The 12,722-nt window shown below is 34.0% G+C and overlaps 4 protein-coding genes across 4 annotated transcripts in view; all 4 read left to right on the top strand.

The window, feature by feature from the left end:
- The window catches only part of LOC145324588 (uncharacterized), a 108,048-nt gene that overhangs the window by 80,783 nt on the left and 14,543 nt on the right, over positions 1–12,722 (top strand). The window lies entirely within an intron of this gene.
- LOC145324358 (uncharacterized) lies at positions 3,663–5,811 on the top strand. Its single transcript, XM_080166964.1, has 2 exons — positions 3,663–5,204; positions 5,468–5,811. The coding sequence occupies exons 1-2, from the start codon at positions 4,978–4,980 to the stop codon at positions 5,553–5,555; spliced, it is 315 nt and encodes a 104-aa protein (XP_080023090.1). The 5' UTR covers positions 3,663–4,977; the 3' UTR covers positions 5,556–5,811.
- LOC145324357 (uncharacterized) lies at positions 9,359–10,677 on the top strand. The gene is made up of 3 exons (XM_080166962.1): positions 9,359–9,398; positions 9,481–9,606; positions 9,819–10,677. Exons 2-3 carry the CDS (start codon positions 9,481–9,483, stop codon positions 10,179–10,181), a joined length of 489 nt encoding a protein of 162 aa, XP_080023088.1. The 5' UTR covers positions 9,359–9,398; the 3' UTR covers positions 10,182–10,677.
- Positions 10,733–12,670, top strand: LOC145323875 (uncharacterized). Its single transcript, XM_080166462.1, has 2 exons — positions 10,733–11,563; positions 11,660–12,670. Exons 1-2 carry the CDS (start codon positions 11,101–11,103, stop codon positions 12,280–12,282), a joined length of 1,086 nt encoding a protein of 361 aa, XP_080022588.1. The 5' UTR covers positions 10,733–11,100; the 3' UTR covers positions 12,283–12,670.

The raw sequence follows: 12,722 nt of genomic DNA, 5'->3' as shown, positions 1-12,722 counted from the left end.
GACCATAAGAATGAATAAAAAAGTGTATTATTTCGAGTTTCTTATCACATTTATTTTTATCACGAATATGAATATGAAATGAAATGAATGAAATACAAAATGAAAATGAAACAATGAAATTGAAAAACGAAAAAAAAACAGACAGACAGACAGACATATTTACATTTAGAAAGTAGATTTGCTACTAAAAAATGAAAATGAAACAATGAAATTGAAAAAAAAATTAAATGAAAATATTAAAACTAAAGAAAAGGGGTAGTTTCACGAAATGCATTTGAACTTAATTTAGTGAACCGCATATTTTATCCTGGTTAAATGGGTAAACTACATTTATATGGCATATATTTGAAATGAATTCAATTTTCTACCACGTAGTTTTTAAAAATAATATCAAGACCTTAAAATTGTCTTTTTTGTGATATATGCAATTTAAAAAGACGATTTTCAAGTCTTGACATTTTAAAAACTATGTGGTAGAAAATTGAAATTTTTTCAAATATATGCCATATAAATGTAGTTTAACCATGTAACCAGGATAAAATATGCGGTTCACTAAATTAAGTTTAAATGCATTTCGTGAAACTACCCCTTTAAAAAATCTGCAAATTTAGTAAATAAAGTATAAATATATCAAAAATAGTATATACAAAATTTGAAAATACAAAATAGATTTTTACAATTTTTATCCCCCCCCCCACCAATAAAAATAACCGCGGGCGCTCGGCCCCCTAGCCATATAACCTAACCTAGCCTAACCTAATCCAGTCATTTAGTCGGGGGGGGGGGGGGGGGGGGATAACAACACAAAATAGAAATAATATTACAAAATTAACAATAAATTAACAGTAAATATCAACAATAATCAATAGAATTGAAATTGATTATTGTTGATATTTACTGTGGCGTGCGCACCCTATTGTCAAATTGAAAATAGGTGCAACACGCCGAGGTTGACGTTCTTGCTGTGGCGGGGGTGGGGGAGGTTGATTGTTGTCTCCTGGCTGTGGCTGTTGTTCGGGAACTTCGGGAAGGGGCTCTGGAGGGTCGTCCTGCTGTTGAGGGTGGTCCGGTTGTGGTGGTTGATGGGGAACATTGACATGATTGTTGTTCCCCATCAGATTTTGTTGGATAACCTGTTGACCTTAATAAATTAAATCAAAATTAAAATTAAAATCTCTCAGGAGGGTGGTCGATAGATCGATGTACATCCCCAGTGATTTTCCCTTCTGTAGATTACAATTAGTTCCATAAAAGCCAAAAAAAATACATTTTAATTAAAGAGCCCAAAAAAATACAGTTTAATTCAAGATCCAGCTTAGATTTTTTGACGCATTTTTTTGGAGCTTCTCTTTTATGCATGTTTTCATCCTTGTTTTATAATAATCATGTAAGCAATTCTGTATGATATTTACTATTAATTTAAATGGTTAATTTTTCAAAATCATAAAATATCTCAACGCAGGAGTCCCAATTATATATAATACCTTGTCCTCTTGGAGCATTACGGCGTCCTCGACGATTCCCATCAGGCTGGGGTTCAACAGGAACGGCAGCCACACCTTAATGAATTAAATCTTATTTATTATTTCAAAGTAAGGGGACTGGACAAACGCAGGAGTCCCAAACGTCGGAGTGGACAAACGCAGGAGTGTTAAATTAAAATATTAATTTTAAGTATTTCTGTACAGGTTAGGTTAGGTTAATATGTACAAGATATATAAGACTTGGAATAGGTAATAATAAAAATATGATTATATATAATACCTTGTCCTCTTGGTTGAACAACCCGTCCATGGCCATCATCAACAGCAACAGGAGGAACAGCTGCCACACCTTAATAAATTAAATCTTATTTATTATTTCAAAGTCCCAAACGTCGGAGTGGACAAACGCAGGAGTCCCATTTATTAACTTAGTCCTATAGTTTATACAAACGGACAGTTTAACTTTAAAAAAGTTTAAACTTTACTACAGTAATATAATTAAACTAAAGAGTAGGACAAACGGACATTAACACTTGTATAGTGTCTGAAGTGAATAATTTAAATATAAAGTATAAGAGTCGAAGCAAAATTGTAAGTAAATTTATTGGAAAACTGCTTCATACAGGATAACCGATAATGTTTATGGTTATACTTACATTTCTAGGACTTAATTATAGAGTTGCTTGCTTCGCTTATAATATTATTCTTTGTTGTCCAAGGAATCAATATACCAAAAACCAGATCAAACGGATAATTAGATCACATAAAATTTTGTTGTTATAAAAGTAGAAAAATCAACATGTTTAAAAGGGATTTACGGACATTCTGGTAATGATTATAGAGTTGCTTCGCTTTCTAAATCGTACGTAACTACATCATGCAAAGTTTGAAAGCGATAGGACAATTCTAACATGCCTAAAATTAACGAATAAAAGCTAACTATCTCGGACGAAAAATCAACATGTTTAAAATGGACTGATGTAATGATTATAGAGTTGCTACGCTTTCTAAATCGGACGGACCGACCATAATTATAGAAAAGCTTCGCTTTTAAAAAGGTAAATTAAAAGGTAAAAAGGAGAACCCGATCGGTTCATCGGTTAGCGAGATCCTTTGTATAAAGATTATTTATTCATTATATTACACTTGGAAGTTGGAATAACTAAAAATAAATAGAATTCAATATATATTATACCTGGGTCAAGTCGTTGACGTCGTTCAAGTATTCGCTGGCTCCTTCGTTTCGTGCTGCTGGGTCTAGATTTCATTATTCGTTCGGATATTTATACTGAAATAAATTATTAAGGTAATAAATAATAATTTAATAATTAGTATTTTATTTTTCATAATGCAAATGCAGATATAATTAATTTCAATTTCAATTCAATTTCAAAACGTTCACAATATACGTATAAAAACACTGCAAAATCAAATATTAAAAAATAATTAACTTTATAAGTTTATTTTATGCGTATATAAAAACTAATTACGCATTAAAACAAAGAGAAAGGCGGTCAAAAGGTAGAGAAAGCCATTAAAATAAAGGGGTTGTATGCAAAAATGTAATTTCCTCATTACCTTCCGATAAGCCGCTGAAATTTATTTTGCCTTTTCTCGGCAGTTTTCGGCGGTTGCGCCGCCGTTTCTTCTCCCCTTAGTATCCAAGTAACTTGAAGTTGGCTGGCCCATCTCTCGTTCGTCGCCAACCTACTATTTAACTTTAAATTACAAATTTGTAAAATGTAAATTATCTTTATAAACCAACCTAATGCCGTAAAATCAATCTTCGAATAAACCAACCTAATGCCGTAAAATCAATCTTCGATATTTATTATTTAGAAAATGTTAAGATTTTTAATTTGTTAATACTAATAGTCTAATAGCATGAAAAAATTTTATCTTTACATACCCTTTAAAATAAGTGGCATCCGCATTTAGAGCCTAGAGGTCAATATCCAAACATATATGGGTGGGGGAAAAGGGTTTTACATGTAAGTAACAGTTAACACCTTTATAGTCCCCCCCCCCCAAAATAAAGGGAAGGGCAATGGGCTGTTTATTTTACTCTAGTCTCCCCCCCCTCCCCTATTTAAGAAGGGTTGCTATATGAAAAGAAAGGGTTGAACTTGATTTTGAATATAACCCCCCCCCCCCCCAAAAAAAAATACAAAGAATAATCCCTTTATTTATTTAAATTTTCCTTTATAAAAATTTTCCATAATATATATATGACGACACCTTTATTATAACCCCCCTTTATTTATTTAAATTTTCCTTTATAAAAATTTTCCACTAATGCTGGGTGACGGGAGAGAGTTTTTTTTTTAACTTTTAAGAAAGGTTTATATATATGACACCTTTATAAATTATAACCTTATATTATAATGGCCGATAAATTGATGTACACTCCCAATGATGATGCACAAAATTACCCCTTTTGTAAATAACAATTAATAGTTGAAACGTTTTTACACTCAACTTAATGAAGCAACCAAGTCCCAAAATTCCCCAAAATTGTTGAGCAAACCAAAAAGAAAACGTTGGTATAAAACTTTGTTTTTAAAAGATATGAAATGATACAGATATTCATCATATCATTATCATCAATCTATTCTATAATTGGCCAAAAAGCCTTCATAAAGTGACATCAAAGCTGACAATAAAAATGGTAATCCTTGAATGTTATGTAACTTCCAATATGTAACTATGAAGCAATTTTGTTTGTCTACATTACCGAATACTTTTTTAATTCTATTCATCTCAAATGTAACTTTTCTTAAAAATAGGTTTCTAAAACTTGAAATATAATTTTTAACTTTTCTTACCAATGAATGATGAAACTTAAGTATAAATTGAAAAACAATTTGAAATATCCAGCCTCTAACGGCTAATTTATTTACTAAAATTTCATCGTATTAAATCCAAATTAAATCTTGTTGGTTCCCCCCCCCCCCCTCCTCCTAACCATTACGTTATGATGGGTGGAGAAAAAAAGATTACATATAATTATATTCAAATAAGAAGTGTTGAAAAAGGGGGGTGGGGCAGGTTTCAAATAATCTTTAATCTTTTAATCTTTAATCTTTTACGGAGGGTAAATTAAGTGTTAAATTACCCCTTCTGCAGATTAAGCATCAAATCCTCCCCCCTCCTCAAGGGGAAATTAGGAGAATTCTTAGTCTTACATGTCATATAAATATTTTCCAACACATCCCATGATTTCCCTCGTACTTCGTAGTAATTGGATACGGATTATAGTTATACCCCCCCCCCCCCACACTTTCTTTTATGTGTGTTTATTTTATCCCTTACTATTCCAAAAAATAAAATTATGGGTGGAGTTACTGTTAAGTTGTTAACCCTTTTCTTCCCCCAATCATCCAATGTAAGCGGTAACCTGGCCATTCTCACCACCTTAGGCTTAAAGTCATAAAGTCATAATTAATATTAATCTTTTTTTTTAGTTTTAGTTCAGTTACAACATCGTTAGAGAATGGCTGAGCCTGACTCTAATAAAGTTATAGGTGACGATGATGACAGTGAGGTTGTCCAAGCTATGCCTGACTCTTCAGTTACGCGTACTCGTAGTTTGCGTGAACGTAAGACGATCCCCGATGCAAGAATACCCGATATTTTGGATGAGGTTGACCTTGATATGTTGGAGGAAAAGGAGGGTTTGGGGTCCCCCCCCAAAAAAATAACCCCCAGTGATAACATTAGGTAATAATAATATTTTCATTTTATATTTAATAATGTTATAAAAAAACTAAAAGGGGTAGTTTCACGAAGTTTATTTATTAAGCTCAAATGCATTTCGTGAAACTACCCCTTATAAAATTAGTGGGTTTCGTCGTATTTTTACTTTTTATTTACTATTAAGCTCAAATGCATACCCCTAATAAAATTATAATAAATGGGATTATGAAAAGTAGTAACTTTTTATCTTAGGGTAGGTAAATGTTATTTATTTATTTAATTTTCAGTTGCACTCCAGGGTCGGTAATGTTGGAGGAGAAGGAGGGGTTGGGGACCCCCACAAAAAAAATAACCCCCAGTGATAACATTAGGTAATAATAATATTTTCATTTTATATTTAATAATGTTATAAAAAAACTAAAAGGGGTAGTTTCACGAAGTGCATCTACCCATGCTAAAAAAAGTATAGAAATGGGATTTTTACAGTAACTTTTTATTTATTAAGCTCAAATGCATTTCGTGAAACTACCCCTTATAAAATTAGTGGGTTTCGTCGTATTTTTACTTTTTATTTACTATTAAGCTCAAATGCATACCCCTAATAAAATTATAATAAATGGGATTATGAAAAGTAGTGGGTTCCTTTGTATTTTTACAGTAACTTTTTATCTTAGGGTAGGTAAATGTTGAAAAAAAATCCTTACTTACTTTTGGTCAGGTTAGGTTGGGTCCTCCATCCATCCTCCGGGGCGCATTCCTTCCATGTTCAGCAACTCTCGGTGCTCTACACACCAAGAGAGGCCATTTTTTTTTAGAATATAATCCCAAATTTGGTAAATTTGGTGGGTTCTAAAAAGAACCAGAGAAATTGAAAATTTATTTATTTATTTAATTTCAGTTGCACTCCAGTCACTTCAAAAATAGCTGATCCACAACGGAAGCGAATAATAACCAAGTTGTGTTCACCTCCAAGGGTCAAGAAAAGAAGAACAGAGTCTTCTCCCCAATCGAGGTAAAAAAAACAAGTAGCCAAATAATTTTTTTTTATTTTGTCCAGAGGGCAAGGGAAAAATAATATTAATTAATAATTAAAATAATAGGCTATTTTTTTAAGGTCAAAACCTGACAGCCCAGAACCTGAAAATCCAACTTCACCCCCCAAACCTTCTCCCCAATCGAGGTAAAAAAAACAAGTAGCCAAATAATTTTTATATTTTGTCCAGAAGGCAAGGGAAAAATAATATTAATTAATAATTAAAATAATAGGCTATTTTTTTAAGGTCAAAACCTGACAGCCCAGAACCTGAAAATCCAACTTCACCCCCCAAACCTTCTCCCCAATCGAGGTAAAAAAAACAAGTAGCCAAATAATTTTTATATTTTGTCCAGAGGGCAAGGGAAAAATAATATTAATTAATTAATTAATTATTTTAAGGTCAAAACCAGCAAGCCCACAACCAGCTTCACAAACAACACCAGATACATCACCAATGCGCCCACTCAACGTAACGCCGCCGCCGTCTCCATCACCTACAAGTACAACAGCCACACCTAAAGCCGCAGCCACACCTAAAGCCGCAGCCACACCTACAACACCAGCTGGAGACACACCTTCTTCAGCACAGTCATCCCCAGCTGGAGAAAAGCCAAAAGGGAGAGGTGGCCGTACAAGTACAACAGCCACACCTAAAGCCGCAGCCACACCTAAAGCCGCAGCCACACCTACAACACCAGCTGGAGACACACCTTCTTCAGCACAGTCATCCCCAGCTGGAGAAAAGCCAAAAGGGAGAGGTGGCCGTACAAAAGGATCCAAGAATAAACCCAAGATGAACAGTGACAGTTTGGAACATATGTTCATCAAAGGTAAGCTTAAATTAGTATAATTAATATCAATAACATAGGTAGTAACATTAAAAATTTAATTGACAGGATGTCTATTTGTCTGTACTTAAATAAAATACATTATATTATATTTATAATTAATAACCATACAATCTCAACCGTAAATACATAAATTTCTAGAATACTAGTTTGTTTTACTTTACCTATATATTAAATTAACTGTTCTATTGATTACCTAGACTGCGTGGGTACAGTACAAGGGGACACACACTCGCTCTATGACCGCCTTGATGGGAAGAGGATAACATATAGTAATGGTGATAAGGTACAAACATAAATACTAAAAATAATAATAAAATGTAGAGGGGGGGGGGGGCAATTCTTGATGGGAAGAGGATAACATATAGTAATGGTGATAAGGTACAAACATAAATACTAAAAATAATAATAAAATGTAGAGGGGGGGGGGGGCAAAAGTGACACTTTTTGAAAGCAAAACTAAAAGTCAAGAAAGGAACACAACTAAAAAAAGAGTTACAGGTGTGAGATTATTAAATAAAATGTTTAATAAAATTAAAATTACTTCAGGTTTATGTCTACTTGGTTAAAGTGCTTGAAGATCATGCTTACATGATCCCCAACTACCCTGGAAAGGGTCAGAATAAGACCCCGTGGGGGCGGGGGTGCAAATACTGTAACTTCCATACCTGGGATGGCACATACCACGTGAAAGAATACCCCAAAGAGGGAAAACCATTAGAGAGATTTATACTGCAAGAAACTAACCTTCTTAGGTAATAATATTAAGTTGACATAAAATAACATGATGTATTAACGCAACGTGCCGGAGCCGTATAATTTTGATGCGGCTCCGGCTCCGGGGAGCCGTATTTGGAAATACGGCTCCCGGCTCCGGCTCCAGCTCCGGCTCCTACCTTAAAATTAATATATCAATTTTTTTCCATTATTGAATTTGATAAAATAAGATAAATAATATAAAATATTTTGCTTTTATTTGATTAAAGCTATATAAAAGTAGAAGGATGTGTGTCTATTTGTTAAGTAACAATAGTTTTTCAGTTTATTATATGGAAATAGACCGTTGCCAAATTATAATATTACTTTAAAAAATCATTTTTACCTAGTCCGGAGCCGGAGCCGTTTTTAACAAAAAATACGGCTCCGGATCCGGCTCCACAAAAAATGTTGCTGCTCCCGGCTCCAGAACACTGGTATTAAGTATTCATAAACATTGATTAAAAATATATACTGACAGACAAGGTGAATTATAGAGTAGCTTTGCTAAAAAAAATAATATTAATTGCTTACCTGTTTAGGAGGTTTACCCGTCACTGGATCATTGACCACAGAGATGTTTACCGAGAGTATAGGAAGGGAGTGAACCTGGCCAGCTTTCAGAGGAAGTTTCAACAGGCCCAGGCAGATGCTGAAGTTATCCATGAAGTCAAAATATACGTCACTGCCCTAGAAGCGCTGCGCCACATAACAGGAAAACTGGTTAATAATGAAAGTTTCCTTCGCTTTAAGGTAAATGTATGTTTAATATTTTTGATCATATTTGCTGTTATCTAATGTCTCATACCTATATTTTTTTAAACAAAATTAATTGAAAATGATTGCTAAAATCGAAATATATCTTCATGTCAGTTAGAATAGTGTATTTTTTAAAAATAGGTTGAAAAACATACTAACTTTAAAAAATTCGCTTTAAGGATAAGGATGCCAATGCCTTTGACCATATCATCGCCAAGCAGGTCGGTTTACTTGAGAAAGGCAAGAAGCAGGATGCACCCACCAGCAAACAGCTTCATAACTGGCTGCAGGGGCAGCACAAGTATTACATGGAATCCTTCAAGAAGATTTTAGAAAATAAAGGTATTAATAACTATTAACTATTAAGTATTATAATTTATAAACTAAAACATTACTAAATAATTTCAAAATCTGAAAGAAATAACAAATAATTAATTTAAATTATCTTCACTTCCGCGGGTGTGTACATTGCCGAAATCGAAGGAAAGGTGCACACCTGCGGAAAAAATGTTAATATTTAATTATTTTAAATAACAAATAATTATAATCAATATTATCTTTGTTTCCGCAGGTTTGCACCTTTCCTTCGACTTCGGCAATGTTCACCACACCGACTTCATTGCAGGTAACCTAAATAAAATAAATAAACTATTATTATTTATTAATGCAATTACAACTGCAGCAGCTACATAACCTGAATTAAATAAAGTAAAGTAAACTATTATGAATGAATAATATAAAAGAATTACTAATTTTTCAGTAACTGCAAACTATACCGATGCAGACGGTCCCAAAGAATTGTTGCTCGCCTGTGAACAGGTATAAGTTTAAAATTAATTCTTAGAAATTTAGAATGACCACAAATACCTAAATGATAATTTGATTAATTACTTATGTTTAGATGCCTAAACCCGATGCTTCCGGCCGCAGCATCTACGAATATTTCGAAGAACTGTTGAAAAGGTTTGGGCTTGAGCATTATCAACTTCTCAGCTCCACATCCGACTCGGCTGCCAACTGTGTAAAGGTAATGAAAAATTATAAATTATAATTATAAAATCATAACTATTTAATAGTTTTTTCTCGCATCGTATTTTAAATGGCTTTCCGCGGATGTAAAATGTACAATTGTAAGATAAAACCAGTTTTTTTAGATGAATATTTGAATGAATACGAGAATTAATATTATAAAACAATACCATTAGAAAGTAAATCATTAATTTATTTTTCATTCTTTAGTCCGTCAAGATACTCAATGAAGAGCACGGGAAAACCCCCACAGAGTATACAAGTTTCATGAACCATGAGGATGAAGATGAGGGAGTCAGTGATGATGATGATGATAGTGATAAGGAAGACACACCTGAGGCTGATAGTGAAGATGAAATCCCGTTGGATATGTTCATAACAGATTTAGATGAGGTTGAGGATGGTGTTGTAGAAGCCGAAGGTGAGGGTCAGGATGTAGAAGCCGAAGGTGAGGGTCAGGATGGAGATGAAGAAACCCTGGCAGGAACAAGACAAGGCGATGGCGGCATATCAAGTGCGATTTTCTACAGGTCCATCGCCATCAAAGATCCACAACAAAGAGAGGGTAAGTAAAGTTAAATTAAATTCATTCCCAAAAAATTCAATGAATTACATTTAATGATTTACAGGGGTAGTTTCACGAAATGCATTTAACTAAATTATATTAATTTATTAAATTATTTCTTTTCAGCAATCACAAATTTCGGGAAACTAATAGAAGAGAACATCCAGAAAACAATGGTTTGTGATGAGCAGAAATGTGGACTTATAGTGGGAGGTGTTTGCCTCAACCACCAAGTGGAGTTGGCGTTGAAGCAGGCTGCCAAAGTTGTAAGTAAATTAATTAAATGATTAATAGAACAAACTAAATAACTTATACAGTAACTTAAAAAGTTAAATAATAAATTATACAAAAACGTGAAAATTAACAAATATTATATTTTTTTAGAAAGGGAAGGGGTACAACAGAACCATAATTAACCTGGCAAAGCTGGTCAGTAAAATTATGAATAACAAGAAGCTGCGTCGCATTTTGGTAGAGAGTGGACAACGTATGCTTACCAGATACGTGGAGACGAGATGGAGCTCCAGAATAAACATGATAAAGCGGTTCTTAGAGTTGTTTGACAACAAACAACTACTTCAGAAGGTGAAAAAATCCGTGCAGGATCAGAAAGGTAAACCCAAAAAAGTTAATTATAATTTAAACAACAATTTAAAACTAACAAAATTACCAACTTAAATTTCTCTCTGTCCCTTAATTAAACAAAAGAGAAAGGTAACAAATAGAAGTTTATTAAAATTTAAACTAAATAAATTATTTCTTCTCTCGTTCCCTTAATTAAAAATTAGAACTGTATATATCAATAGAATTAATTTTTAATTTTTAATTTTTATTTTAGTCAACAAGAAGTTTGACAATCTGTGGCCAACACCTGACCAGGTTCTTGCCCTCAGAGAAGTCCTGGAAGTGTTGGAGTGTGTGGATACCATGCTGACAATTCCTGCACAAGCCCATGAGGCCACAATCGTCCAGATGTTCACCATGCTGGATACGGTGTTCTTTACCCTACGGACAAGTATGCCTGGCAACTTATTCGCTAGACGTGTATTCAAGTTCCTTCACCTGAGAGTTAACAAGATTGTCCGTACTAATGCAGGCTGGCAAGTCTGTCTCTACCTACACCCCCTGTCACGCAGTCATTTGGAAATGATTGCGAGTGGCACACAAAGCTTTACGGTGACACAGGATGAAGCAAAAACAATTTTACAACAAGCACCCAAAAATTGTAGGTTGTTGGGTGAACGGCTACACCGAATCTCACTGAGAGCCAACCTAAGTCCTGAAGAAAAGGCAGATGAAGAGGCCGACCTGCGTAGAGCTAATGCGGATGCCGACAATGAGGATTCCGAAGCTGACGAGTACGAATCTCCAGAAACTGCACCTCCCACAGGTAAAGATATACAATATTAATTAAAATAGATAATAATAATAACATTAGTTAAATAATTCAATTATCATTTTTATTAATTATATTTATGTATTACAGGCATGATGACACCCATCCAAAAGATGTTTTGGAACAAACAACAAGAGTTCAAACAAATTCAGGCTCAAGCAGCAGCCAAGAAGAAAAAGAAAGAACAACGTGACAAACAGAAGGATCCCCTGGACGTCATGAAGAAACACCTGAAAGCTGGGCTGAAGGATTGGAATAACATAGAAGAATCCAAGTTGCATGCCTTGACATACGGTTACCAACGTGAAGTCGCTAAGATAAAGGAGGAAATTGCGAAAGTCAAAAAATCTAAGTCCAAGGATTTCGATGTTGAAGAACGCCAGAAACTGTACAAACAAGGAGCAATGACCGCAACCCACAGGATGCTTACTGCCAGGTATGAACATGTTGCAGAGAAGATATGTTATCCACCTGGACTTGTCAGTTTGATGACCAACTTCAACAACTTACCTGTTTCTAATGCGAGGTGTGAGAGAATTTTCTCACACCTCAAATTAGTTTACTCATCGAGGCGGTATAACCTAGAGAAAGAAACCATCCACGCCATCATGTTCTTGAAGATGAACAAGCTAGTCCCCAAGAAGTCCCAAGCATTTTGGGATAGGCAGGTAAAAGTTACCAAGAAGACAGCAACCAAGGAACTGGAAAAGTGAAATAATTTTTGTAAATATGTTTATCATATTAATTATGTTGGAAAGAAATAAAGTAGAAGTAAAGTAAAACAAATAATTTAATGAAATAATTTTGTGTTTTTTAAATATCTGTATCATTACCATTATAAAATAAATGTTGTAATAAAACCCAAAAAACTGTTTATTGATATATTTATTTTTTTTGCAGTATTGTTATTTAATTTAACAAGGATGAATAATCAATAAGTAGCGAAGCCAAAAACATTACTCAAATCATACTTGTCTTGTGTCTTTATGCGTGGATGGTCTCTTGCTCGAGGTTCTAGAGTAAATAAGTTGGACATCAAATGAAAGTAAATACTAAATATCCAAAAATAAATTTGAATTTCAATTAAAGGGTGATGGAAAAAAATAAAATGCGTACTTGCCGCTTCGCTTATATTATTGTACATTCAAACATC

Source organism: Acartia tonsa, chromosome 7 (genome assembly GCF_053477335.1).
Source record: "Acartia tonsa isolate MP-2025a chromosome 7, ASM5347733v1, whole genome shotgun sequence".
Taxonomy (NCBI): domain Eukaryota; kingdom Metazoa; phylum Arthropoda; class Copepoda; order Calanoida; family Acartiidae; genus Acartia; species Acartia tonsa.
This window is presented reverse-complemented; position numbering and strand designations above follow the sequence as displayed.

Coding starts and splice junctions, on each gene's coding strand:
- LOC145324358 (XM_080166964.1), top strand. CDS start 4,978: ATGGCTGAGCCTGACTCTAATAAAGTTATAGGTGACGATGATGACAGT. Junction 5,205..5,467: donor ACCCCCAGTGATAACATTAG/GTAATAATAATA, acceptor TTTAATTTTCAG/TTGCACTCCAGGGTCGGTAA.
- LOC145324357 (XM_080166962.1), top strand. CDS start 9,481: ATGCCTAAACCCGATGCTTCCGGCCGCAGCATCTACGAATATTTCGAA. Junction 9,607..9,818: donor CGGCTGCCAACTGTGTAAAG/GTAATGAAAAAT, acceptor TTCATTCTTTAG/TCCGTCAAGATACTCAATGA.
- LOC145323875 (XM_080166462.1), top strand. CDS start 11,101: ATGCTGACAATTCCTGCACAAGCCCATGAGGCCACAATCGTCCAGATG. Junction 11,564..11,659: donor AGAAACTGCACCTCCCACAG/GTAAAGATATAC, acceptor TATGTATTACAG/GCATGATGACACCCATCCAA.